The 27624-nt window shown below is 34.4% G+C and overlaps 1 protein-coding gene across 3 annotated transcripts in view; it reads right to left on the reverse strand.

Annotated features, from left to right (window-relative positions):
- Positions 1-12371: 12371 nt before the first annotated feature.
- LOC136972743 (zinc finger MYND domain-containing protein 11) overlaps positions 12372-27624 on the reverse strand; it is a 101835-nt gene continuing 86582 nt past the window's right edge. For all 3 annotated transcript variants that reach the window (XM_067267360.1, XM_067267359.1, XM_067267358.1), the window contains 2 exons: positions 19006-19191; positions 12372-13930 (listed from right to left, as the gene is read on the reverse strand). In XM_067267360.1, coding sequence (XP_067123461.1) covers positions 13808-13930; positions 19006-19191 — 309 coding nt within the window. In that variant the 3' untranslated portion in view covers positions 12372-13807. The remainder of the gene's footprint in view (positions 13931-19005; positions 19192-27624) is intronic.

Below are 27624 nucleotides of genomic sequence, written 5' to 3' on the forward strand. Positions count from 1 at the left end.
TGTACAAGTTCGACAACATTACATACACTATGCAACAAGGATGTGGTATCTCACGTCGGCTTGTCTATTGGGGACTGTTATACTCCGGGGAACTCAGGTCGCTTTTCGGAGATGGCTCAACCGCGTGGCCGTCCTGTCTCTGCACTAACCCTTCTCAGAGGACTTTCTAAGAGGAGAACACTCTCTCTACACCTCAAAGGTTTACCTAGTGCCAGAGACTACCACGTATCCGGTCTCTCGACCTTCTCCCCGTTTCTCTCGCCACCCTTACCTTTTAAGGGATTCTACGGCGACCACTTGCGACCAATAGGGTCCTTCTTTTCCCCTGGGAGCTTCCAAAGACGTCCGCCCTCCTCCGAACGACGTAGCTTACAAACGCGTCCGTCCCTTGTTTACGTTTTACAAGTCGGCCAACACGTGGCAAACACATTGACGTGTACCATAAACGGAGACGCTACTCTCTTTGTTGTTCCCGGCCGTTTATAGCCCCCAAACCCCAGGTGGGACTAATTATCTCTGTCGCGTGGCTTTTCGACCTAAGACGCTAAAAGTGGATCTTTACAATCACCATTACTTTCATTATTACCATTGAAAATAACTTTTCTCGTTATAAATGATTTTGTACCAAATATTCAATGATATCTCATACTGAAATTGATTAAATCATCGTGTCATTTTAGCTGTATATATTCTAGTAGTAGTAGTTTTTTTTTAATTATTGTGTTTTATAACCCAATATTGCAATCATATTTTTAATCTATACTACATTTATAATAATTAACGTGTTGGAAAACAGGAGACTGCACTGTACGTAATTTAGGCGAATTGTTGGCATATGTTCCTTGACAAGTTTTACTAATTTCCTAACCTGTTTCGTCTACAAATTTATGAATGGCGGATTTCACGTACTTCAATTATAAATTATTCCCGCATTCTCCATTAAAGACTATTTATACCATTATTTTTATTATTATCTATTAAAAAAAATAATATTATTATTAAAATATTAAATTCCTCTTATGTTTCCAAATAAGGGTATGATATGCACTGATTGTTCAAATTTTAAATTTAACTGCTGATTATTATTGTAATTATCGTTTAAATTGTCCAATTGCGCTATTTACCGACTAATGTTTTGGGATAATAAGCGCTTTTTGTTTATTAATCTGAAATGAACCTGAACGTTCCACCCGATCTACCCAGACTGACCTGTCGTTGTCCCTAACCGTTGTGGGGAGTATTACGTCCAGTGGCAGTGATAACAGAAAACATACGCTTCGGCCGAAACGGTTTGTTTATCTTCATAAAACCATGCCAAAAGGTAAAAACTGGTTCACACTATACGAGTTTGTCCAGTACAGTAATATTTGACAGCGTAATATTCCACTGATTACATTATTGTCATAAGTAACGAGTAGGCCTATTCAGTAGATTGGGAGCGCGGACGCTATTCATGCTCCAAATTATGTTCCCGGGCTAAATCCGGTCAGCAGACATTTCACACAGCGCTTAAAAATGATAGAAATAAGTTTAATTTTCAATATTTGGAATGTTCAAAATATTTGTGGCCTGCCCAACTACGATTTATACACAATTTAGACAACGTGTTAATTTATTTTTCTCCCGGATCCGTCTTTATCGTCTAGTGCGGTGTTTTTCAGCCGGGGTGCCGCGGCGCCACGATTGGGGTGTCACAAAGTTTAGGATTTTTAGGCATTTTCTTGGAAATTTACTTAAGTGTAGTTCGAGATAACTCATTGTCAGTATTTCGACAAAATTTAATGGACTTAAATTTTGATATTGAACACGTAGAAACACTATTTTTGCATTAAAATGCTACTTCAAACTGTCAATTTTTGAAATTTTTTTCTCGGGAAGGGAGTCCCTTCCCCGGACCACACCCCAGCGTTGCGCATAATATTCGTTTTCGCAAAAAGTTCATCTGCCCCCATTAGCCCCCCTTATTCAGATTCTAGATCCGCCGCCAGTCAAGGGTGCCACGATTTTTTATTTTTCAATCAGGGGTGCCACTCAATGAAAAAGGTTGAAAAACACTAGTCTAGTGCATCTTGCCGTCCATTCTAATTCGTTCAATACCGGTTCGCTTATCTAAAAAACAAAAATTCCTGAAAAGGATGCGACTTACATATTGGGAGCGTTGCCTGGTAAAGCGACTTTAATAAATCTGGGTAAGCAAACCAATGATACAGTTCGTTATAAAATATACAATGCGGCGGATTTAATACTATTTGTTGGTTTAAGCTTAAAAGCAACTTTAAGAACAAAGAAACAAAAAATCTAAAATGTTGATTTCGTTTTTCCCCTTTATCTGCCTTTTATCAGAGACAATGAATTTACATCAGGATACTCAGAATAGAAAAACGATCATCTATTTTCAAAAAATAAGCTATGCATTTCTGGCGTTTTTATACAAATATTATCATCCCTCTTCAGGCCTTTTTCTGTTCATACACCATCAATTTGTATGAGAAAAATTGATAATTTTTAATATTAATTAACAAAAAAATGATTTTCTGTTCTGAGTATTCTTGGTGAAAGTTCGTTGTTTCTGATAAAAGGCGGATACAGGGGAAAAACGAAATCAACATTTTTAGGCTTTTTGTTTTTAAAGTTTGTTTTTAAACTTCAACCAACAAATGATATAGTTCGTTTCAAATAAAACGGGCTAAGTCATTGGCTTGCTTATCCTGCTGTATTAAAGCCGCTTTATTAGGCAACGCGTCCATTACAACCAATAGACCTACAACATTCTAAGCTGATCTTGGCTAGGACCTTGAGGTCATATACGTTCGAAGATCGAACGTGTATGACCTCAAGACTGGTTACACTGGTGTTGAATCGACAGAATATGTAACATTCGTTGGGCGATCCAATGGTAGTTATGTGACCATGGTCTAAGAGTTTGATTTTATATTCAATTTTGCTATTTTGAGTGCAGTATAACTGATAGGTTTATTTGTATACGGCAACACGACACATTGGCGATCTGCCGAAGGAGATGTCTCTTGAGAGGCCCCTACTTAGATGTTACTAACGTAAAGAAAACACGAAAAAATTCACGTGGCCAGTCTGTTGGCGAGACGTGAACCCATGACTAACTACTGGTAATCATCGGTGGTTTTATTGCTTCCATAATATTCGTAAAACTTAATACTGTATTTGACTATATTTGTGGATTATTATTGACATAAATTAACAGATATAAACTATATGCTGGGATGGAGAAATAACTAATTGTAAATGAATTATATAAACTATATCTTACAACAATGTTTTTACAAGTGGCGTGAACCAGCTGAATGACACCACTGCTGTTGGCACTTGACGTTTCTTCATTGGCTGTTGTCAAGAAGAAACGCGAAATAACAAGTTAGGTAGAAAATGCCACCAGTTTAATTTTCTGTTGCTATATTTTCCTAAACATTGCATTTAGAATATTTTATAAAATTCTATTAGCTTTCGATTGTTAGCATTCGGGCTCTTTAAGCAAACCTGTCCATGTCTTCTCGTTACTCACTGTACTCCCGAAAGATCTTCACAACCACGTTTCCGATTCGTTACTGGAATGATAACATGTCTAGTGTACACGGATTGGTTGGGGGTATCGGCGATGTTTTTCAAATATTGTTAACTTATTGGTTGATGAATTGTAATACTTTTCCAAAATTGCTGAACTACTCTGTGCTTACAGAGTAATGCTATGCAGTTTGAAAACCATCGACGATGGATACGATGGATTGATGGTTATGATTGATATATATCTGGCTATGATTTAGCTAATTATTTTGATAATTGTTGTTCACTCTATATTATTTCTACTTCTTCCGTAAAGGAAACTTATCACTTTAAAAGAGTCCCAATTAATGAATATTCTTCATGTTCCGAGTTAATTGTGGAAGAGTACTTTGTTAACAATAACAATAGAATATTACTGTACAGTTTTTTTCGAGAATTTTGGTTGGGCGAAGCATACTTGAAAACGGCTCTAGAAGTTTTAAATAGAATTTACTGTAGCGACTTTCTGACGGCAATATGGATTTTTAAAAATTTCAATTCAAAAATTCAAGATTCCTTACAGGCCTACTACATTTACACCGGAAAAGTTAAACTGGTTCACGAATAATCACATTCAATTTTAAATGAATTCAACTATTGTATAGTTCACACAATCTCAGGACTAAGGATCTAAGTCTCCAAAACGTAAGAAAGCACGAATGTTCGATAAATCTGAGATCACATGGTACCTTTACGTCACATATCGTGTTCTCTTTACGAAAAGACAGTCTCGACATTTTCGACACGAACTATAACAACTCATAACTTGAGTCGATAACGAAAACATTATCACTGACTGTCTAGCAATCATTAACGCATTCCTTCATTATCCATTTACGCAATGGCGTTTATACTCACAATAATGACAATACTGTAAAACGGTTTAAGTTTAATGTCTTGATAAGCTTTAACTATGAACTGTAGCCAACTGCGTCTTCGATAATTCGGAAATTTATGCACCAAAACATCATCTTTTGTGAAAGGTTTCGACCTTTCGGGAAATAAGAGATTAGGTACTGTAAAGTGGAGTTGGAGCCTGCGCGACTGGCGCAATGCTAAAAGGTCACTGCACTCACTCATTTGTATGGTGTCTGTCATAAGTTACGTTACTGTTTTGCTTATTTATTTTTTCTTCTGGTTTAAATAACTTTTTCAGCACTATAAATCATTGTACAATGCAGTATACAGTGCTGTAACTAGGATTTTGGACACCTATAGCCAAGAATAAAAATGGCGCCTTTTTAATTTTTGTTATTAAATAAAAATAAAAATGATGGTTTATTTCTGAAATATATGTTCGTAGAAATTACAGATAATAAATACTATATAAATATAATTATAGAAGTTTTTTTGTGTTATTAATTTCGAATACATATTATTCCTTCTCGTTGGCGCCTTTATTAAATCGGCGCCTGTGGCAGGAGCCACGTTGGCCATACCCTAGTTACGGCTCTGACAGTATACTTATTTAATAAAACCATTCATTTTTCTGAAAGATTTTTAAAATTAGCAGTAATACATGTAGTGTTGGAAAGAATTACAAATTCAATATTGAAAATTCAAATCGAAAATTCAATATTCGAGAATTCGACGTTCATGAAGGGTTTCTCTGTCCTAATTATTCAAAAACATGGGGAATCAGTGTAGGCCTATATATATAAATGTATATTTGTGAGTTATAATTTGTTGCTAAAATGATTGCTCTTCAAATATATTTTCACAAACACTGTCAATCTTTTCTTTTATTATTTATTGGGCTGCAATTTGAAAAAAACTAGATCTATAAATTACGACTGTTTTCCTCTGGTGTCTGTCCTTTAATCTCGAGAAAGGAGTGAAATCGACGAAGGTCGAGACCAGATATGTAAAACTTAGAGGCAGGATTAACTATATAACACATTAACTACAGTAGAGCGTCGTTTATCCGAAAGCCGGTTAACTCTGCCTTGGGTATCCATATGTGACAATGGGTGTAATCGTACCATTACGCGAGTGTCTGTTGCCGTATACTAGTCATTTTTATATAATAAAGTAGGGAAAATACGTACAAAAAGACATAGGCAACATAATTCGAATTTGGCGGTCTTAAGCGCGCAACTGACCAAGACACCTCGTTATCCGAGCGGCTTTTACTAACCTGTCAAAACGTGAACGCACTCTTCTCATTCGCCCGGGTGTCATGGCCGACAACAAGCGTTGATACGTTACGAATTTTTTTCCTTGCAACAAGTTTTTTGTATAGATGGTAAGTTTTTCATTATTTTATCTATTTGTGTAGCATTTATTTCATCCCTCAAGAATTTGTTGTTGCACTTAAGTAACTTTTTCCATTAAAAATATCATCTTTGTATTTATTTTATAATTTTTTTTTTAATAACGTTATATGGACAAAACGACATACATAGGCAACGGACATAATGACCATATTGTCATTATGTATGTCATTATGTCCATAAGAGCATGCAGCCCCTTGATGTTTCATTTTTCGCGCCATTGAAGACTTACTTTAACCAAGAAATATCCAAGTGGCTGAAAACACATCCTGTTACACAATTTCAGATAACCGGCCTTTTCAACAAGGCATATGGCAAGGTAGCTACAGTGCGAAATGGTTCTCATGGATTTAAAAGCACTGGTATTTGGCCTCTAAATCCTGAAATATTTCCCGATTATATGTATGAGCCTGCGGAGACTACAAACAAACCACTGCTGAAAGACACCTCCAATGAGCAACGTCATCAGCAAACAAGTCCTGGTCTAGTTTCCATAGCTGGGCCATCTACAGTAGCAAGATGATTCATTTTCGCTTCCTGTATCCAACATTCTTCAGGTTGCTGCAACTACACCACCTCAATATCAGCTACAGAGATCCCGTGCCGTCACACCTAACGACAATAATACAGCTGAAATAACAGCACCTACCGAACAACGAGCCGATAATTCATCTCAGGTTCTATCAGCAAACACTGAGCAAGAACTTTTTTTTAACTCAATCAATTCAATATCATTCATCTGCTGCTACTAAAGAACATCCATCGTCCTCTACTCTTGCTGTGTCTATTGAGGAGATTTCTGCAATCCCAAAAGGACGTTTTATAAGTGGTCAAGGAAAACGTAAGCCAAAGACTCGACAAACCTCTTTAGTTTTAACTTCTACTCCTAATATGAAGGCAATTAAATCAAAAAATGAGCCCAAACCTCTGCCAGAGAAAAGGACACGAAACGTTACTTGAAGAAGACAGTGAAAAAGAAAATTTTCCTGAAAACTTTCATGATGATGAAGAGGACTGTCCATGCATATATTGCAATGATCTTTTTTCCCGATCTAAGCCTGGAGAAGACTGGTTACGGTGCTTAAATTGTTTGCGTTCGGCTCACGCTTCTTGCGCTGACGTTTGTAAAAGAATCAAGCGTTTCATTTGTGAACTTTGTCAGTAATTTTATAGTTTTTACGTGTATGTCATTTTTTCCTTACGTAATGTGCCATTTTGTCCATAGCATATGGACAAAATGGATTTTGGCTGATCTCAATTAAACTATTTTTTTCTATTATTTTTATATTATAAATGTTTATTATATTTCATAGGTAAAGAACCAAAGATGATTGGTGTAGAATATGACAGTGCTGTGATTTACCAATAGAGTTATGAACCTAAAATAAAACCATATGTCATTTTGTACGTATTTCCCCTAATGAATAATCCTTAATAAAATTTTAATTAAGTCAAACAGAATCGCAGAAAGAATCAGCAGCGAAGCTCACGCGTGATTTATGTTCACTTTACACTTTACCAGTCCATTATTTTAGTTAGGGGCAATCAACCGGCTACAATATACTACATAGAGTGGCTGTGACCTTAGATACGGCGCTCTTGGTGGAGACGACGGGCACTATCCACTGCTGAGTACGAGCACCACTGAGTACGAATTCCATTTCCATTTATGCGGATGGAATTCGTATACAATCAATAATACCCCAATAAACCGGCGTAACTATAAACAGCCACCTAATACTATGAAACATGTATACTTTCAATATAATCGATTTAAAACTTAAGAGTCACATGATGTGCATACATACAGTATACACATTTTAACCTTTATCTAATTTGTCTCACAAAAATAGTTTAACACATTTCATAACAATTGGCTTCGCCACTGCCAATATTACTATTACCAAATTATTTTTTTTGAAATTTGATTGATGTAATTTGCATTTTTATGGTTTTTTTCAAATTATGTGAGCCTGTATCCACATTGACAACATACAATGGGTAAATAATAATAATAATTATTTTTTATTAATCTTTCTTAACCACTCAGCAGTGAGCGATGGATATATCCGTCAAGGGAGATCGCGTGGCACTGGTGAACGACGTCTATATCCGCAAAAAAATTCATATAAAATACCTGGATCATTTCGTGAAGTCGTAGAATTTTCACGAGTAGTTGGATTCTCCAACTTTGTTTTGGAATATCCTTTAATTCTCGAGAAATTACAATAAACGAGAGAAAATTAAAATAAATATGAAATTTTAGAGGGCCATCTATCGACATAAATCGAATTTAAACCTCTCGCCATCATCTGATTGGTTAAAAAAAATTAATATTCCTAATTGGCTCGCGTCAGAAAAAAAAATAGGTGTGACTTCTGTAAATCACGCTATCGCGAGAGCTCCGATGCGACCTGGAAAAGCGACAGCCTACGTCATCAGTCTAACGGTCCTTGTCTGACCTACTTTTTGTGAAATCAACATTAGAGTAAAACGTAGTAAGACGTAGTAATTTATAGTAAAACTGTCCTCTCTAATATTCGTAGTAGTTTGTAAAGCTTGAATTTCAATTTAATAAGTATTATTTAGTTCGGAAACATTAAAAATACATCATTAATATGTATAGCTTAAAAGTGATCTCAACGTTTGATATCCAAGAAGTGCTGTCTTTAGAAGTTTGATGATATTTTTGACCAGATTCGATAGGAACTTAATTATTGTTTATATCAATTAGCCTTTGGTAAAATCAATTTCGTTACGGGTCGTTTCACTTAAAGTCGGTTTCCAAGAATCTATCAACAACGTTAATGAAGAGTTATGGCACTTTGACTTAAATGAACATCTTAACATTGTGTGTAGACTAAGTAAAAGTACTCCATCTATGAGAATTTGATACAGAGCGAGTTCATATTATTTCTTCCCTTTTTTACCGTAACAAAATACACTAATCACGAGTGCAACGAGATTGAAATTTCTGTAGGATCTGATTAGACGACTGGGATATTCTACTTTCCTATTTTTCGTCTCATTTGAATCCTTGTTCGCAGAACAGGTCCCATTACTCACCTTCAATAAACTTGTAACAACCAAATCGCTTCCTCGATTCATTTCTTCTATCATTGATTATACGTAGTAGTTTAATTCGGCAAAAGCTTAAAAAACATTTTTTTATTTTATTCTACTGTTTGCTCTACTTACCATTAAGGCTGACTGTAACCTATGATTATGCACGCGTCACTTGCAGATGACGTTGAAAAAATCCATCAACAAGTTGCTTAACTTTTCCGGCAACAATTAAAACTGCGTGTGACACCATCTGTTATATTTTATTAAAATAACTTATTAAGTGGAAACTGTCCATGATGTCCATGGACATCATCATGGCCCACTTAATGATGTCCATGGACATCATTAAGTGTAACGGATGTATTGAAATATCATGTAGTTTAGTGTATCGATTTATTTTGGAACAAAATACCATATAGGCATGTATAAGTTGCATTCTACTAGTTTTCAGAAAGAAAATTTGAAACGATTTGAGTCTTCATTTACTATACTAACGAGGCAAAACTGAAGTATTAAGAAACATGGCAAAAACACAACAGAGTAATCTTATCATCCCCAAACTCTTTTGTTCTCTGGATCTGTTCTGACCATCCTTGAAGAACATATCCTCGGGGCAATAAAGTCTTGTCAAAGCTGGTAATACTATTCCTTGTTAATTTCTTCTTGTAACAAATGCCACATATTATAGATCAAATACATGTAAGTAATATGGAAAAATCAACTTAGAAGTTATGTGACATACAAAGAAAATGGCAAGAGAGCAGCAAGAAGAAATATGATGTCAACGATAAAAATCTTCGCTAGTTGATTTAAGAAAAGAACGCCTTGAGTAGACTCCAAAAAAAAAATCGTCAAGCATTTAAAAAGGAAGCCAAGTTTCCTCCGTGAAAAGTGATCTAGAGTTTATCTGTAAAACGAGAGTGAATACGTCAGTGTACTTAAAACCCACGTTTGCGCCACTATATATACCAGCATGGTCAAATGATCCGTTTAGGTACAAGATATCAGCGTTTAAGGCGCTTATTAAAAGGGCCTTCTTGTATTGCACCAACGTACAAGATTAACAACTTAGAGAGATTAGCAGAATTAAGAAGGTGGCAAAATGTTTAGGATACAGAACAACCACAATCGAAGGATTGGTCAGCAGTTACAGACATCGTGGAAGCAGACGAAATAATAGGGAAGATAGGATCAACAAGTTCACATACAATAGGAAGATAGAGGGAGTAATGGAGGAATTATGTAAACATAAAAACATATACAGATTGCTAAGGAATGATAAAGATGAAGTGAGAATGCAAGAGAAAGTGGGGGTCTACAAAATTCCTTTTGAAAATCCGCAGTTAGGAGTGACAAAAGATTATGTTAGAATCATTAGAAGTAACTTGGCAACACGTATAAGAGAGCACAAGTACGACGTGAATAGAAAACATAACAACACCGTTTTGGCAGTCATGACACAAACAGAAGGAGCGAGTGTGAAGTGGGATGAAGCGAGAATAGTTAAGACGGTTCATTCTCCGACAATTGCGTTAGGTATGGCAAAAACAGATATATATGAGTAAAGTGAACAAGTGCTTAAATGCAAAGGACGCTAATGCTCTCCCAACGGCCTGGAAATACGTAATAGAAAAAGAAATGGGAGTTAAAAACCCGTAAAAGGTTGTGGCAGTTATGCTTTAACTGGTTTAATGTATTTTCGTTATAGTAGTTTATTTTTACATTGTTTGATTATATAATGTATTAATAATTTGTTGTTTATTTAATATTTAACCGTTTAATGTAATAACTTTTAAAAGATTTTCGAAAATTTTAAATTTAACGAGTATTCTAAAAGCTTTGTGTTCGTTTTGTAGAACAGTATTTTCTGAGATGGCCTATAAAAAATAGGCTGAAAGCGTTTGAATATTAAGGTACAGTAGGCTCAGCAAGTGTTCTGGTGTTATTAATATTGTATGTAAACCGATGAGGAGATGGAGATAGTTTCAATGGCGGCACCGGCCAACGAGTATAAGATATACAGAAAGATTGCATTGAAACTAGTTAAGACTGGCTGCAAATTGAAATTCCTTAAGGAATGTGCTGACAAAAAGGTGTTTCCGATGTCCATACACAGGATTAGCGTACCAGTGGAGTGCGGTGCGTTAAAAGGAAGGTTCTAAGAGGCATGTTTACGTAGATCAATTAGGCTTCTAAAAAACAAAAAATATGGAATTTTAAAGGAGTGCATTGAGCTGGAAGACACAGTAAACCAGAAAAATCCGGAATGGTTAAAAGAAATCAATTATAAGGTGGTAAGACTAACGGACTGAGTAAAAAATACCCTGGAAAGGAAGTATTGCAGAAATATAAGGTGGATTTTAAAGAAACAAACTCCCAAGGAACAAAAAAGTAATGTAACACCATATATTCTTTGGGACCAGATTGAGGTACCAAAAAATGTAGAGAGTGCTAAAGAATGGACCTAGTTATGTTCCAAACGACAAGAGCAATTGGGAAACTACAATGGCTGAAATGGAAAGAGGGATGACTGGTCTTAATGAAGTTGAAAGGGATTATTTTAGACGAGAGTGAATAGATTTTTTTTGTCCGTGTATATATAATTATTGAATTTGGCTATAATAACCATTAGATACGGACGTTATTAAATAACTATCCGAAAAAAAGTAATTCAAAAATGGATGAGAGGTACAATCTGGGGGAAAAAACCTGGAAGTTATCAGTATGCTGATGAAATGACTAATTTTCGAAATGCAGGCGAAAACACACTGCAAGTAAGGATAAGAGAGTATCATCATGTTAGCCATCATTGCTGATGAAAACAAGCTACCATTGTTTGCGGTGTTTAAATAAAGAATACTTCTGAAAGGGAAATTTGGTATAGGTTCAAGAAAATCGTCGATGATGGAACATCTCTTTCACGACTGGTTAGTCACTTTGGTTTTTGCGACTAGACACGTTTTTACTTTGCCATTCTATATTGGTGATTGACAATTTCCAATGATATATGTGTAAAGTGTAAAAAAAAACTGAGACATGATGGAAATATCAAGAAGCAATATGCTGAATTTCTTAATGTATCAATCAACTGCCTCTTTAAAGTACATTTGTGGCAGCTGTATAGCAAATGAAAGTGCAATTTTTCGGAAATGACACCAGTAGACACTTGAAGGAAGTGTCATGTCAAATATGCAAATGTAATGTTTACAGGATGTCAATACCCCAAGAAATGATATCGAAATCTAATGTGATTATGGAAGTAAAGACGATGCCTCTGGGCAAATCTTCCAATGACAAAGTTGATAACGAGTCAACAACAGCAACAGTGAAGAACTGGATGAGAAATGATCAATGACTACTCATTTCGCATTATTATTTAATTCCTCACTACTGCTGTTGTTTATCTCCAATATTTGACTAATATTTTCAGAAAAAAGTATACGCGTAAACATGGTATATACACAAATAAGTCTTTATAACTCCAAGAACTAACAATGATGAAATAAAAATGTCATATATAACTTCACAGACGTCTGAATTTTCAAGTCATCTCTATAACATCTTTCGTTCCACTAGAGTTTTAAACTATATTATACACACAACTATTTTTCTTCTTTGTATTAGAACTACAGTATGTCAGCTCCATTTGAAATGTGAAATAGACTATAGCTAGTCCTCGCCGCCCAAAAAGACAAGTTTTATCCACTGAATACTGACAGATAGTTTTTAATGCGCAAAAAGTAAAACTTGTTCTATTTCGGCAAAAATTTCGGAAAATATTTCCACATTTTGTGCTTTCATCAGTATTTACGTTGTATTTTACAAAAGCGCGCATCCAAATTTAGTTAGAAATAAATACGCGCGAGTTAGCATCTTCAGGTTCCGTGGACCACCGTAAACTAAATCCTGGAAAGATGCGCAGCTTTCAATCTGACATCCAGTCACTGGGATAAAGGGCTCCTGAATAAAAACTGAAAAGTTAGTGATTGCACCGGCATGGATAAGAAGCATAATGAAACAATGGAAAAAAAGAGACATCCGGAAATGAGTTTCTCCGTCTTTTATTAGTGAAAATTAAAATAATTTTCGCTCGTTTATAAATTACTTATAAAATTTACGTCGGTAGACAATAAAAGAAAGAATTTAAAAGGGTCGCTTTAATTTACTATCGATTTACTGGGGAGAATAAATATAGGAGGCGGATCAAAAATAAGAAAGGAACATGTCGAGGGGACAGAAGAGAAGAATATCGAAGACGTAAATATCCGATTATCCTGACGATTTCTATTAAATGCTTTTCGAAGAAAAATATATCCTCGGCCTTTATATATTATATATACTAATTCGACGCCCGGTTCGACCACCAGAGGGCTGCGACCCACACCCGCGCTCCGCCCCAGTTGCCTGTCCAGTGCTAGAAATTTCCGCCGGGGCTCGACGGTGCCGTCCCGGACGAAATTTCGCCCCTCCGCCGCCAAACTATGCTCGCCGGGCAAATCCCTTTATTCTTTCCAATCGACTGTAGACAGAATTTTGGTCCCACCTGTCGTATTTCGACGATCGTCTCTTACATGTACCCATGTAAGAGACGTACAATCTGGTTTCATAAAACGAGAACACCGACGAACAACTAAAGGATATCTGGAAATGTCCAGTCGTAGACAAAATAGGAGAACGGTGGTCGCCTTTCCACTCTTTCGATCGAAGGGAAGGCGACTGTGGCTTTAGTAAATGCGTTACCGATCAGATTAAAATCGACAATTTTCAGTCGGGCCCGGACCCTCCCCGCCTTGGGACTGCGCGGGCTAAAAATGAACTGAGCCGGCGTTGGGGAGATTTCGACCGGGAACCGACGATCAACGAAACAGGGACCGCGGGGGGACGACCGACGACTATCGCTTGCGACGACAGGTCCGTTTGTGCTCCTTGTGCCAGTGGATCTGCTGACAGTCGACGCTGCAGTATGAAGTGTTCCAACAACAGTGGTAGATGGCTTCTGCTTCGCAATTGTAACACTAGCCAAAGAAACAAGAAAACTGCATTATTTTATTATGTAATTTATTAATTACAGGTGGCTTTATACTAATTATCATTTTACGTTTTGAAATAACAAGTATGTTTCTATTTTTGTGTACGTCGGTATTATAAACATCGTCTACGTCAAACGAATAAAAGCTCACTTCCCCTATCTATTAAAATATCAATAGCGTATTAGTTATAATCAATATGCCTTAAGTTTGCTCTAAATTTACTTTTTTGCTTCGTTTCAACAAAACTGAATTACGAATATTCGAACATCGGTTTTCTTATCCTATTGTGTAGCTCTTGTGACTATTCCTAAATGTTACATATATATTTTTCGTAAGAATTATGGTTATAGCGTATTTATGATCAGCGGTCACATGTTTTATTAGCTAACTGCAAGTCTCCATATGTTTTTATACATAAAAAATAATAATAATAAAAAGCAACTAATTAATAAACAAAGTAATTTATTTAATCAATAATGTATTTCTTATCATTTTTGGTTTCCAACGTTTCCAAAGTTCCGATAATATATTCGGATACTCTGTCGTAAAAATTGATAGGTTTTTATTCATAAAAAATGAATTCATATGATTTTTACAGCTTATCCAGATTTAAACATTTTTGGTTTTTTTTTCTGTTTGAGCTGTTTTGTATAGAATAAAACAATCAGAAGGTTAAGGATAACGATAAAAAGTTCAAGTTTCCATTTCCTGAATCTGGCGATGAAGTCTATGGTTAGCATTATCGCGATGTTTCGAAAACTATCTTATTCAATTAGTAGAAGCTGAACGTTTTTAACGAATTATCCGGTTCATCTGACAATGCTGCACGTTCGTTGGAATGACATTTTACGAATTATTTCGTAAAAGATCATTCCTTTGGTCCTATGCTAAATCATACGCCAGGTACTATGATAGTTAATGCGCTTTTCATCCCTGTAGCCCGCAGTCAAAATGTATTGTTAGCCAGTCAGTTGAGCAAGTAGTTGCATATGATTCTAAATCCATTTTGTTCTTATCGGTTAACAAATACGAAACCTGAAAAATTTTAAATTTGGAAATATCCAATTTTCTGAATAAAAGTATTCCTCGTATATCACGGTTCGAAAATTGGGGTCCTTTATTCGATATATATATTTTTTTAATTCAAGTAAGCACTTGTGTTATCTCAAATTTGCCCACGGATTTTAAATATTGAAATTTTCAAATTTTGTCAAATTTTCAAATGTCTTTCGTCAAATTTACTATAATAAAAACTGATAATACAATTTTTTTCTTCCTTGTCCTAGCTTTCCTATTAACCAGGTGTCGTCGTCGTTGTTTCCAGATTTTAGTCTTTAAAACTGTCACTGTGTTTTGTTTTTATAGATTAATCTTCGTATTTAGTAAAAAAGTTTAAATAAACACTTTTAAGTGTTACTAACCTTTTTTTTAACAGTAGGTCATTCGTACAAATGACGAACGAAATACAGCAGTATCTCGGTACTAGAACTGTTCCTAACCTGAACAATTCTGGAAAAAAAATCGTTTGGCTGTCGCGACCCGCTAGAACAAATTTTCGTTTAATAACATATTTTTATGCTTTGCAGATTTTCGTCTGATGGATATTATTTTTATTCTGTCATACACAGAAAAAAATTTATGGTAAAAATAAAAAAATAAAAAAAATGAATACGTTACTGATATTTGTGATCAAGATCAAGAAAAAAGCTCAGATGACGACAATACATTGTAAAAAAGAAAACGCCTTCTTTTAACTAAAATTAATATTAATGCGTCATATAGTACTTTTAATTGTGATTGTTAGTTAATTATTGATTGCTTTAATAAACGTATTTCTCTTAGTAACGAATACGAATAGTGTACTTTTGTTAACTTTTGGAATCTAACCCGATGTTTTGTATTAGTCCTTTGTTCGCAAACCACGGCACTTTCTCGGAACGTAACTACCGTGTTATACGAGAGATACATATATGTCGGAATGCCAAAATTTAATATCCTAGCAAGCTCCTCAGTTGACATAAAATTTGTTTATAGCAAACTGTGAATAGAATCACCATCGGTCTCATTAGGGCAATCAGGTTTTAGCTTCTTAGACAGATCGAACTGGAGGAAATAGATCAATTGCACACGGGAAAAATATTTCCCCACATACAATTGTTGAATATTTTGCGGCAGAAATTACCAAATATTTTTTGACCTTAACTGAAATTCATCTTCAGCATATAATGTTTATAACACAAATACTGTTTTATATTTGTGTTATAAATACTGTATGCTGTAAAAAATATTTTGATTACAAACTTGATATAAGTAAAACTTACATCATGTTTAAAAATTTAATCATCTTCTTCTAGCTACAGTAGAGAGTCGAAAATCGGAATCAATTGGGGGACTGGGGTTGTTCCGATTAGTCATTTGTTCCGATTACCCATTATGTACGAAAAAATACATTAATCTGTCCGATGTTCAAATTTTTCTCCATTGCGTGTTGCTTCGTGTTGAATTTTTCTCCGTTGCGTGTCGCTTCGCGTTGAATTTTCGTCGATTTTAAGCCTAACGAAAATTTTTATAATAATAATCGAGGCTATCGTATTGTTAAAAATTATTTCTGCATTTTGTACAAACAAAATAAATATATTGAAGAATATAAAAACATGAAAATTATACTTTAGAAGTAAATCTAGTATCAAAAACGTTCGATTCAGCATGACACAGTACGACTGAAAATCGTTCCGATTACCGGCGTTCCGATTAACGACTCTCTACTGTACTTACATCATGATTTCAAACAGGATGAGAAGAACAATTTAATTTGAAAACAAAATATTTCAAACAATAATATTTACGTAAACACGACAGTAGAGCATTATAGAGCATTGTATAGAGCAGGGATGGGCAACCCGCGGTCCTCGGGCCGCATGCGGCCCGCAGTAATATTTTTTGCGGCCCGCGTGGCATAAAATATGAATAAATATATCAATTTCCCAGCTTAATGATATATTCAACAAAAATTCAAACGTTATTTTCTACAACTTATACTCGTGAAAAGTTTTTTCGCAATGAATTTAGTAAAAATTAAAACAAGAAACCGGCTAACAGACACATCCGAACTAATTTAAAACTAGCGGTGACTAATATTTAACCAAATATTTCCGATATATTACATTTAAATCGGTGCCAGAAGCTATATTAAGTATACATATGCTAATTTATAATTATATACGAATAAAGAATTGTGATTTACCGACAGTTCTTCCCTCTTCTCTCTTGTGTGCAGCCCACGTCAGTTCAAGTTTTGAAATGCGGCCCTTACGTAGAAAAAGGTTGCCCATCCCTGGTATAGAGCAATGCTTCTCAAAATAGCTGATTTAGAGGATTGGGAATACATTTCCCAAAATGTACTAGAGACTGGTATCATATTTTTTGCCATATTACTGTTTTATCGTGTTCTAGTATGAGGGATCTCATATAACAGTATCCTCATATTTAGATATGTGTATGTCATAAAGGTATGATATACTTTTAATATTTAACTTTCAGTGTAAGCTGCTTTTTTATAAATACATAAAGGTATTTATATATTTTTTCTTAATTATATTTTATGTAATTTTTCAAAAAACAGAGATGTATGGAGCACAGCCAATGTAATTTACAAGATTTGAGGTACCAGTACATGTCAAACACAAATGATATACATTAGAGAAACAAAAAGAAAGTTGCAGGTCAGGATAAAAGAACAACAGGCAACCATACAACTACAAAACAGTAATTCACTATGATACCTATATACGGAAAATAATAAATATAATATTGATAATATAGTAAATAATGTTCAAATTATTCACGTAGGAAAAACACACAAAATAAAATTTAAAGAACATGTAGAAATAATAACAATGAAAATAATATTAATTGTAATACAGGAGTGCAAATTGAAAACTGTCGGTATGACATCATTATGCCAGAATTTAAGTCAGAAGTCAATAGCAACACATTGGAGAGTTCAATGGAAAAAATCCACTGGTCTTTGTAATAACCAGTAGCCAAAAGCACCAAATTTGTGCATAGGAAGAATTCCTTGGATTCTTCCTACATAATCATATATTTTTGTTTTAAAGATATAAATTATAACATTTTATGTGATTACCTCTCTTCAGTACCATGCAGGCACTGAAGAGAGGTAACACCCGAAATGCTTTACTAAAATGTTTTATTAACCAGATTAATAAAACATTTTAGTAAAGGTTGTCAGTTGTCTCATCTACTACACACTTAAACACCAAAAAAGAAAATGAATACTGCAGGATATAAAAAATCAGCTTACTCTGAAAATTAAATACACCTCTATATAGTCATATTGTATGATATAATTATCAATATTATATGTTTTTGAAAATATGGCATTATTTCACATCATATCTCTTTCCTGAAAACTCTGCAAGAAGATACCAGTTCATGGACCACCATTTTCAGTAACACTTGCTTAGAACATTCTAATTTGAAAATAAACATTCTTCAAAATAAAAAAATGACTAAGATAGTAATTTCAAAATATTTACTATATTTTTACTCTATACTATAAATAATAATTTAACCATCAAAAGTGACAGGAGAAATAAAAAACTTATTTTTACTTGAACTATTCAACTTTAATCAAATTATAGAATTTTTTATATCATAATTTTCATTAAAAATATTTAATACCCTAATATTTTACCCTGTTATCTTTAATCCGAATATAAACTACAAAATTCTTGCTATCGTAGAAAAGTACACCCAGTTTTGTCAATCTTAATTTGGTGGTGTACCATCCGGCAAAACTTGTGGTGGAAAATACACGCCACAGATATTCTTTAAGTTTTTGTAAAAAAATTACGATTTTACCAAATGACAATGATAAAAATTAAAATAAAGCAATTAAATTGTTCTAAGAAAGCTTTGAATTTAAACATGGTTGCAATAGAAATACACATTCCACCAATAAAAGATTCGTGTACAGCTGGGAAGTATAGACATGGATGATATTTAATAGTGTATTTAAAACTGAAATATTTTCTCACCCATTGTTTCTTTTTGGTATCAGAAATTTCTTGATGATGATCTTCCATCATTTTATGTATTTGTTGCTGATGAACAGTATGAAGCTGTTCTTCTGTTTTTCGCCTTACTTGTTCCATCTCGCGATGCAATTTGTCCATAGCTGAAGAAACTGCTTTTTGCTTTTCCTCTTCAAATTCTTTCTGTAACTGAATTACCAAATACATAATTAAATTTGAAATAACTGTATATAAATATATTCTTATATAAAGAAATACACATTATAAAATGTCATATACTATTAAAGAAAAAAATATATTTCACTTACAGACAATACATATAAAATGTGTCTTTTATCTAGACGTCCTTTCTCATGCAGTTGAGGGATAAGACAATTCCACGGTAGAGTCAACCTTTTATTTGAGGCTTCTCGTCCGCCTCACAATGTAAAATAGTCCAATAATTCCCTCTGGCGGTGGCAACACATGCTGCCACTGCCATGGAATTGTCTTATCCCTCAACTGCGTGAGAAAGGACGTCTAGATAAAAGACACATTTTATATGTATTGTCTATAAGAGAAATATATTTTTTTCTTTAATTGTATTTAATCGTCCTGGCTTATTTTAAAAATGTCATATACTGTATTTACTCATATATAAAATGATCTTGCATATAGGACGAGATGTGACTTTAAAGATCAAAATAAAGAAAATTAGATTTATTAATACAATTCTAATTTTATTTCATTTAATCACAAATAAAATATCAAATGCACACATTGTCCCACAAAAATTACTGGCATTATAAACTTTAAGGAAAAATCTTGTAAAATTGACAACATAATTTGTTGATGTAAAGCTGGACAATCGGGAACCTTTTTTTCCAATTCTTAACAGTCAAATCCACTCTCTGTCGATTACACTTGAGTTTCTCTGAATTCTGATTTCTGAATAATCATCTGTTTTCACATGGGAATGGATTAAAACTTATATCAAGCTCCCATGTGATTTTGGAATTTCAATTTGGAATTCAATTCAAAAGCTTTGCTTTTCCTATTGCTATTCATCTTTACTCTTGACAATATACAAGAACAATTCAAATGACCCGGATAAAATACTTTTATTTTTAAACACAAGAGGGTGAGCATCCGGTAAAAAATGCAAATACAAGTTCACAAAAATTATTTGCAAAAAACACAAAGAATCTTTTGCTCACATGTATAGGATGACCTACGAATTTGAAGCTGTGATAAATGAATAAAAACTTTGTCTTATATGTGAGTAAATATAGTATAACCAATTATATATCATGTGTCAAAGACGGAATTGATTCTATCTGGGGTGAGAAACCTGTAACATGGCAATGACTTTTGTCCGGCACACAACCCAGGGTTTACCTTAAAAACTGAATATCCAACATCTTTGCAGAGTTGTATATTTTAACTTAATAGAATATAATTTTAGTGACTAGAGCAATACTAAATAAAAATGCAATAAACAAACAAACATCCTATTTCAAGGAACACCTATCTCTGCAATATAAATCCATACATACTTTGGAGAGAATAAAAATTTATTCAAAGAATGTGCACAGTATTTTTAAATGCATAAATTTAGCCATACACATCAAGTTTTAATTACATAAACTTTTGCACTGAAAACTTCCATTACAGTATGATCAGCCTATATCAAGTTTGCTTTACAGTGATGTGTAGCAAACTTATTGTGTGTTTTGGTTCAAAAAAAGTCTGCTACACAAGTTCAAAGAAATTTTCATCCTAAGTATCACAAGGAACCACCTATGGACCTACAATTTACTTGTAGCACAGGAATTTTGTTGAAACTGGATGTTTTGTGCCATGGCCATCTTGTTCCTCAGATCTAACACATTTAAATTTTTTTTCTTGTGGGGATTTGTTAAAGGTCGAATGTACAGTACATGCCATCCTTACTTCCAAATGTGGCCAAACTCAAACTCAAATTACCACTGTAGTTGTTCAATGACACTGGAGATGCTGCACTCTGTGTAGAAGAAACTGACTACAGATGGGATGTCTGCCACATAACAAATAGAAATCACACTGAACCATAAAAAAACCATTGGGCATAAAAATTGAAGTGTTTGACTTCATATCAATGTTCTAAAATTATATCTATCAGTTCACCAATATCTCGCCCTCAAGCTGTAAAGCCATTTTTGAAACACCCTGTATATACCAAGAAATCTGTCTAGTATACGTAAATATTTTTTTCTTCTGTGTTTCGTAAAGATAATTCATCAGGTTTCTAAAGTGTGTATATAATATGTTCCCAAAATGTGGTAGCACATGTGAAAATTTTGCAAATTTCTCAGGTTTGGCAATTTTGCAAAAGGTTCTCTACTTCAACCTTTCTAAGTTTGCATCTTAATGTATCATGATTGTGACAATCATCAAGTCTAATAATGCCCTCCAACAAACCAAAAGTGTCTCGATTATTTCTCTGTCGCTTTAAAGATTTAAGCGAAAAAATCAAGTACTATTTTGATTTAAAATTTCGTCAAAATCCCTCATATATTTTGATAGTACTTATAGTTTAATAAGTACTTTGTAATTACTTTCATGTTTTAGTTACTTGAGATGAAAATAATTTCTATTTTCTTTTAAAATTTGCTTTCTTAAAATATTTGGCATAAGTATTATTACTGTATTTATGAAACTGAAAACTTTTCCTATTACTACCCAGATAATCTTCAAAATTTCCATTATTTATTTATAATCATTTTTTAATTAACATATAAGTTACTGAATCCTAAATATCCTTAAAAATACTTAACAGTAATGAAAACAAATACAATCGACATTTTAACACAAAAGAATTTAATACAGATTATATCATGTATGTATTAGCAGCGTTATTAGCCACACACAGTTTACAATAAAGGAATAGAGTAATAATTATTTTCTGTATAATGTGCCTTTGTGACAACAATAAATCAAAATCTAGACCCAAATTCTCAATCTGGTCACTAGTAACCTCCCAGGGTCAACTGAATTTATATGGAAGGTTTGGTTTGATGTGATAAAAAAAGAAAAAATCTGTCAGTGAAATTGATTCTCAGAAGACTTTTTACCGCCCCTACTTGAATGTGACATGTGAGATCAGAAAATTTGATGTAGCTAACCAGAATTCTTTCCCATCTCTTAACTTTCTGCCATTTAAGAGAGTGATGAGTCAAAAGGCACAAAGTAGGTCTTTTTAATCATATTTATCATGCAATGTGCAAATGGTCACATAATGAGGGATGGAGTGTCATATCCAGGAAAGACTGCCCACGAAAAATTCCTGGGGTTACTTTTCTGCTTTCGGTCCCAGGACCCTTGGGCAATAGACTGATCAATATAGTAGGTCTCAACCATTTGACTGTTTCAGTCTGTTGGTTACATGCAAATCCAAACCAACAAAGCTTACTAAATAAAAAAGATTAGTATAAATATTAGGGTGGGTCAAATGAAAACGGAACAGTGGTCATAATTCGGTGTATATGTATGTGAGTGTAACAAAACTGTGTGCGGAGATGTAGAGTGGGAGGTCAAACAGGAGAAACCCCATTGAGAAATGGACTCACCCTTGGTAAGTGCGCACAACCACGTAGTATGAGCTGGCAGTCGGCCAGGAGTGTCATCCAGCAGGCAATCAGTCTGTGTCGTGTTTGCGACTAAAGAAGAGCAACGTGGTGCTATTCGTTTTTTAGTGGCAGAGGGTGTTGGAGTTTGTCAAATGCATCGGCGACTGAAAACAGTGTACAGAGAACACTCACTGTCAGTGACTCGTGTGCAGGACTGGCACAAGCGTTTCTGCGAGGGACGGGATTCTTTGAAAAATGATCCGCGACCTGGTCAAAGTCACCTCATCATCACGGACACTTTGGTGAATGAAGTTGACCAGATCATCCATGCAAACAGACAACACACAATAAAGGACATCAGTGAGGAGGTGGGCGTGAGTTTCGATTCTGTTCATGCCATCATTATGGAGAAACTGTATTACGGGAAACTGAGTGCACAGTGGGTGCCACACAATCTCACAGTCAATTAGAAGTAGCTTCGCACGGAATTGTCCTTGCAGCATCTTCTCTGATATCATGCTGAGGACAATTTCTTGGACAGAGTTGTGGCAGGTGATGAATATTGGTGCCATCACTACCAACCAGAAAGCAAATGACAAAGCCAACAGTGGAAACATCCCAGCTCCCCACCACCGAAGAAGTCCAGGATGATGCAGAGTAAGGGCAAAATCATGCTCATGTTCTTTTTTTGATATGAAAGGCCAGCTTTTCATTGAGTTCCTGGCCCAAGGTCAAACAATCAATGCTGATCAGTACTGCAATACCCTGGAATGTTTGCATGCAGCAATCAAAGCCAAGTGGCCAGGAATGTTGTCCTCTGGAGTGCTTTTGCTCCACGACAATGCACAGCCACATACAGCCACTCGCACACTGAGCATGCTTGCGAAGTTTCGGTGGAGTGTGTTGGAACACCCACCATACAGCCTGGACCTTTCACCATGTGACTTTCACATCTTTGGTCCATTAAAAAAAGCATTGCGGGGTCAATGTTTTCAATCAGACAGCAAAGTCATGGACACTGTTTGAAACTGGTTGCAATCTTAGCCAAGCTCTTTCTACGAACAAGGTATTCACCGCTTGGTGCAACAGTGGGACAAAAGCTTGTGTAATTTTGGTGATTACATTTGAAAATAAATAATGGCTACTGTTCTGTTTTCATTTGATCCACCCTTATATTATTGATATTACGGCTACAGTTTGGGAAAAATTTTGTGCGAATAATATATTCATCTATATTTTATATTTTCAATGAAATGTATAATTTAATTTTCAGATTTTATTGAAAATTACAAGTGAAGATCATCCATAAAAAATGTAAACTAATAATTAGAACTGACAATTGTCAAAGAATGTTTATATAAACTGATATATACAGTACATTCTCAAATTATGCATTTGAAATGTCTGATTAAAAACTCATTATACATTGTTCAAAATATCAGTATATTCACAATTCAAAATTACCCACCCAGCTTAGTTATGGCCAATTTGGGCAATTGTGGAATTGTGTCGCAAATCAACTCTTTCTCCTGGTATTTTTATATTTATTATATTTATTTTAAAATTATTTTCGAATATTCATGTACTGTACATATAGGATCTGTACTAACATTAATTTATAATTTATTTGGGAAGAGGATTAGATATAAACAAAATTATTATTAAAAACTAATTTTGTTAATAATAACATTATTAAATCTGCTTTCCAGGAGCACAATTTTGCAGATGATAATTGTTGTAGAAGCATGTAAAACAATAAACATTTCTGTAAGGTGTGCATTGAATAAATGAGGATTTTTACAATAAGATTTACATACTATGTCACAGGAAAAACAAACTTGATTAATGTTTAAAAAACTTCTCCATCTACAACTAATTTGGAGGGAATCGCTCACATTGTATCATATTGGAAAATATCAGAGCACTTAATGTTTTTTTTTTTCCTACTGCCTTTGCAATTTCTGAAATTGATGAAGAATCTTCAGTTGCAATTGGGTCTTAATTTGGAAGGATGCTTTCACAACATGTAAATCTGTAATATTGTCATGCAATGAGTCTTCTGCAGAACACATTTCTATGCTATCGATGTTAGCACGAGATATCAAAAGCATCCTTTCATTCTTTAGCAAACAAAGATGCAATTATAGACACATTTAGATTAAACAATGTCTTTTTGCCAGAGTAAGTATGACGTATACATGCATGTATAGAAAATGTTTTGTTTTTATATAAATATTGTTAGGTAGCACTTGTTACTTTAAATACACTGCTGACCATTAAAATTGCAACAACAGGAAGGAATGATCGTATGAACATCAGAATCATATGAAAGGAAGAAGAGGTTGGGACATGCAAATGATTAGTATTTCAGCGCATTTAGACGATGCAGGAGGGACAAATGACATCTGAAACACTGCATAAAAGAAAAGTTGTGCAGTGGATTTCTCGTTCGGAAATTGCTTTGTAAGGTCAGGGTTTCATCAGAATATCATGTTATGCCTCAAATAAGAAGAAGAAATGCTTACCAGCAAGCGTCAGAATTCGATAGAGGCAGGATCGTTGCCTATTGAGAGTGTGGATTATCGTTCCGTGATATTGCCACTTGCACTGGTCGAAATCCAACCACTGTCATGCGAATATGGAATCGATGTGTTGCTGAGGGTCATACTGAACGGCATGCAGGATCTCAATGCCCTCCCATGACTAATGCCCAAGAGGACAGACATTGTGAGGTTGGCCATGCAAAACCGTACAACCCCATCACGGACCATTAGTCAGGAAATGGGCTTGTTTGCAGCACGTCCAGTATCCGCTCAAACGATGTGACAACGTTTGCAGTCAGCACAACGACCATTACTTTGGCTTCCCTTGACAATGTAGCATAGAGAGAGACGGCAACTCTGGTGCGCCCAATGACAAAGCTGGATACAGGAGTGGCACAATGTTGTCTTTTCAGACGAGTCCTGGTTCTGCGTGCAGCATTCTGATGGCCGTATGTGTGTCTGGAGGCTCCAAGGAGACCGCTCGTTGCCTACTTGCATTCGATATCGGCATAGGGCCCTGCACCTAATGTGATGGTATGGGCAGCCATTGGGTACACGACATGCACATCTCTAGTTCGGATCAACAGTAATTTGAATGGAGATCGGTACATTTCTGATATCTTAAGTCCAGTGGTTGTGCCCTATCTTCGAGGCCTACGAAATGCCATCTTCCAACAAGATAATGCAAGACCACATGTTTGACCTTCCTCGATACAGAGGGTATTCAATTGTTGCCATGGCCTGCACGGTCTCCAGATATCTCACCAATTGAAAACATCTGGTCATGGGTTGCTGAAAGACTGCCCCGCAACCCCTCTCTAGCTAATATGGTTGGTGAAGTGTGGCATAGACTTGAAGTAACATGGAATGAGTTGCCCGTTTCTGTCATCCAAGCCCAGTTTGACTCCATGCCTAACCAGATAAGGGCTGTTTGTAGCTGCCAGGGGTGGCAACAGTTTCTATAATTTTGCACCCCTGTAAACCTCCAAATTGCTTGCAAATTTAATTATTTTGTCTTTATGCCATACTGTTTATGTACAATAAATATCTTTTTTTTATTTGCTTTCCTTCTTGGTGTTGCAATTTTAATGGCCAGCAGTGTAGATGGATTTTATTGTTTTATAACCCTGTTTGTTGTAAATTTGTAGTTTTCTAAAAATAAATCAGTTTTTCTCTCTGATAGTATAATAAATTTAAAAATACCAATCATAAAGTGAAAATTATAGTTTTAGGGAAAAAAACAACATTGATACCACTAAGATTCAAAATGCCAACATTACGATTATAAAACAGGCACATCCCCATTGAGCCACTAGCCATGCTGCAAGTGAAGAGAATTCTAAGGGTCCCAAAGGAGACACTCAATAATTATGTATGAACTTCCAGAAGTAACTTTATTTCAATTCAAAAATTTTCTCCTAATGCAAATGACTGTTGCTAGCAAGGAAAATATGACACACAGGGAAAGACTACTAATTTGAGGTGGAGAGCATATAATTAAAATTGAATTAATTAAAAATATCATTAAAAATTGTAGCCTGGCATTGTGACAATAATGAGCAATTATTTGTGACAACATTATTTTCAATTCTTTTACAAAATTATTTGATAAGTATCAAAATAAAAGAATTCTCCTCCAATGGAATTTAAGATTAAAAAATATCTATAGAGTTCATACTCAAATTTTTGTTTTAAATTCCATGACTTTCCCTGACAAACTTTGTACAAATTCCCTGATCCTCATGTCCTTTACAGTATGTCACATTAACAAAATAAAACATCACTTGACTTATTCCATGCTTCTCCAACTTTTTAACCGGTTACTTTTTCTAATTAACAGTTATATATTTTTTTATAATTAATGAATTAGTAAAATTAAAATAAGAAAGAAAGAATTATGGCATGTCTTCTCTACATAAAAATAAAATGTTTTATTAAATAAAAATAATTTAACCTGTTATTAACTTATAACTAAAATTTCATAGCTTTGAAAAAAAGAAAGCCATTAATTATTAATAAAAAATTCTGTATAATCCATGTACAAAAGTATAAATTTATTAAATTTGTCCCTTAATAAATTTTCCAAACTTTATCAAATATTAATAAACTGGGAAAAAGTTTCAGAAATCAGAAATTGTTTTGTTATGCAATCAAAATTATTAAAATAAAAAATGATAAACAACACCATTTGAATTAATATTAAGTTATTTATCATTTTTGGTTCACTGTTATCATTTTTTTTCATCAGTTTATTAACACCTGCACTCAAATTGAAAGTGTAAATTGAGAGATAGAAAGTTACAATTTTTCAAAAATTTTTTATCAACATTAGATTATTAAAAGTATTAGATTTTTCGCTCAAACTTATAACACTGCATAATTAATACAGCAGTTTTAAAATCTAAAAACAACAATTGATGTTGTATGCTTGTAAATTTTGTGTGCTATAATTTTGAGGAAAATTTGTGTTTGGGTAAAATTTTGGATCCTGA

Source organism: Centruroides vittatus, unplaced genomic scaffold (genome assembly GCF_030686945.1).
Source record: "Centruroides vittatus isolate TY-2023 unplaced genomic scaffold, ASM3068694v2 contig_301, whole genome shotgun sequence".
Taxonomy (NCBI): Eukaryota; Metazoa; Arthropoda; class Arachnida; order Scorpiones; family Buthidae; genus Centruroides; species Centruroides vittatus.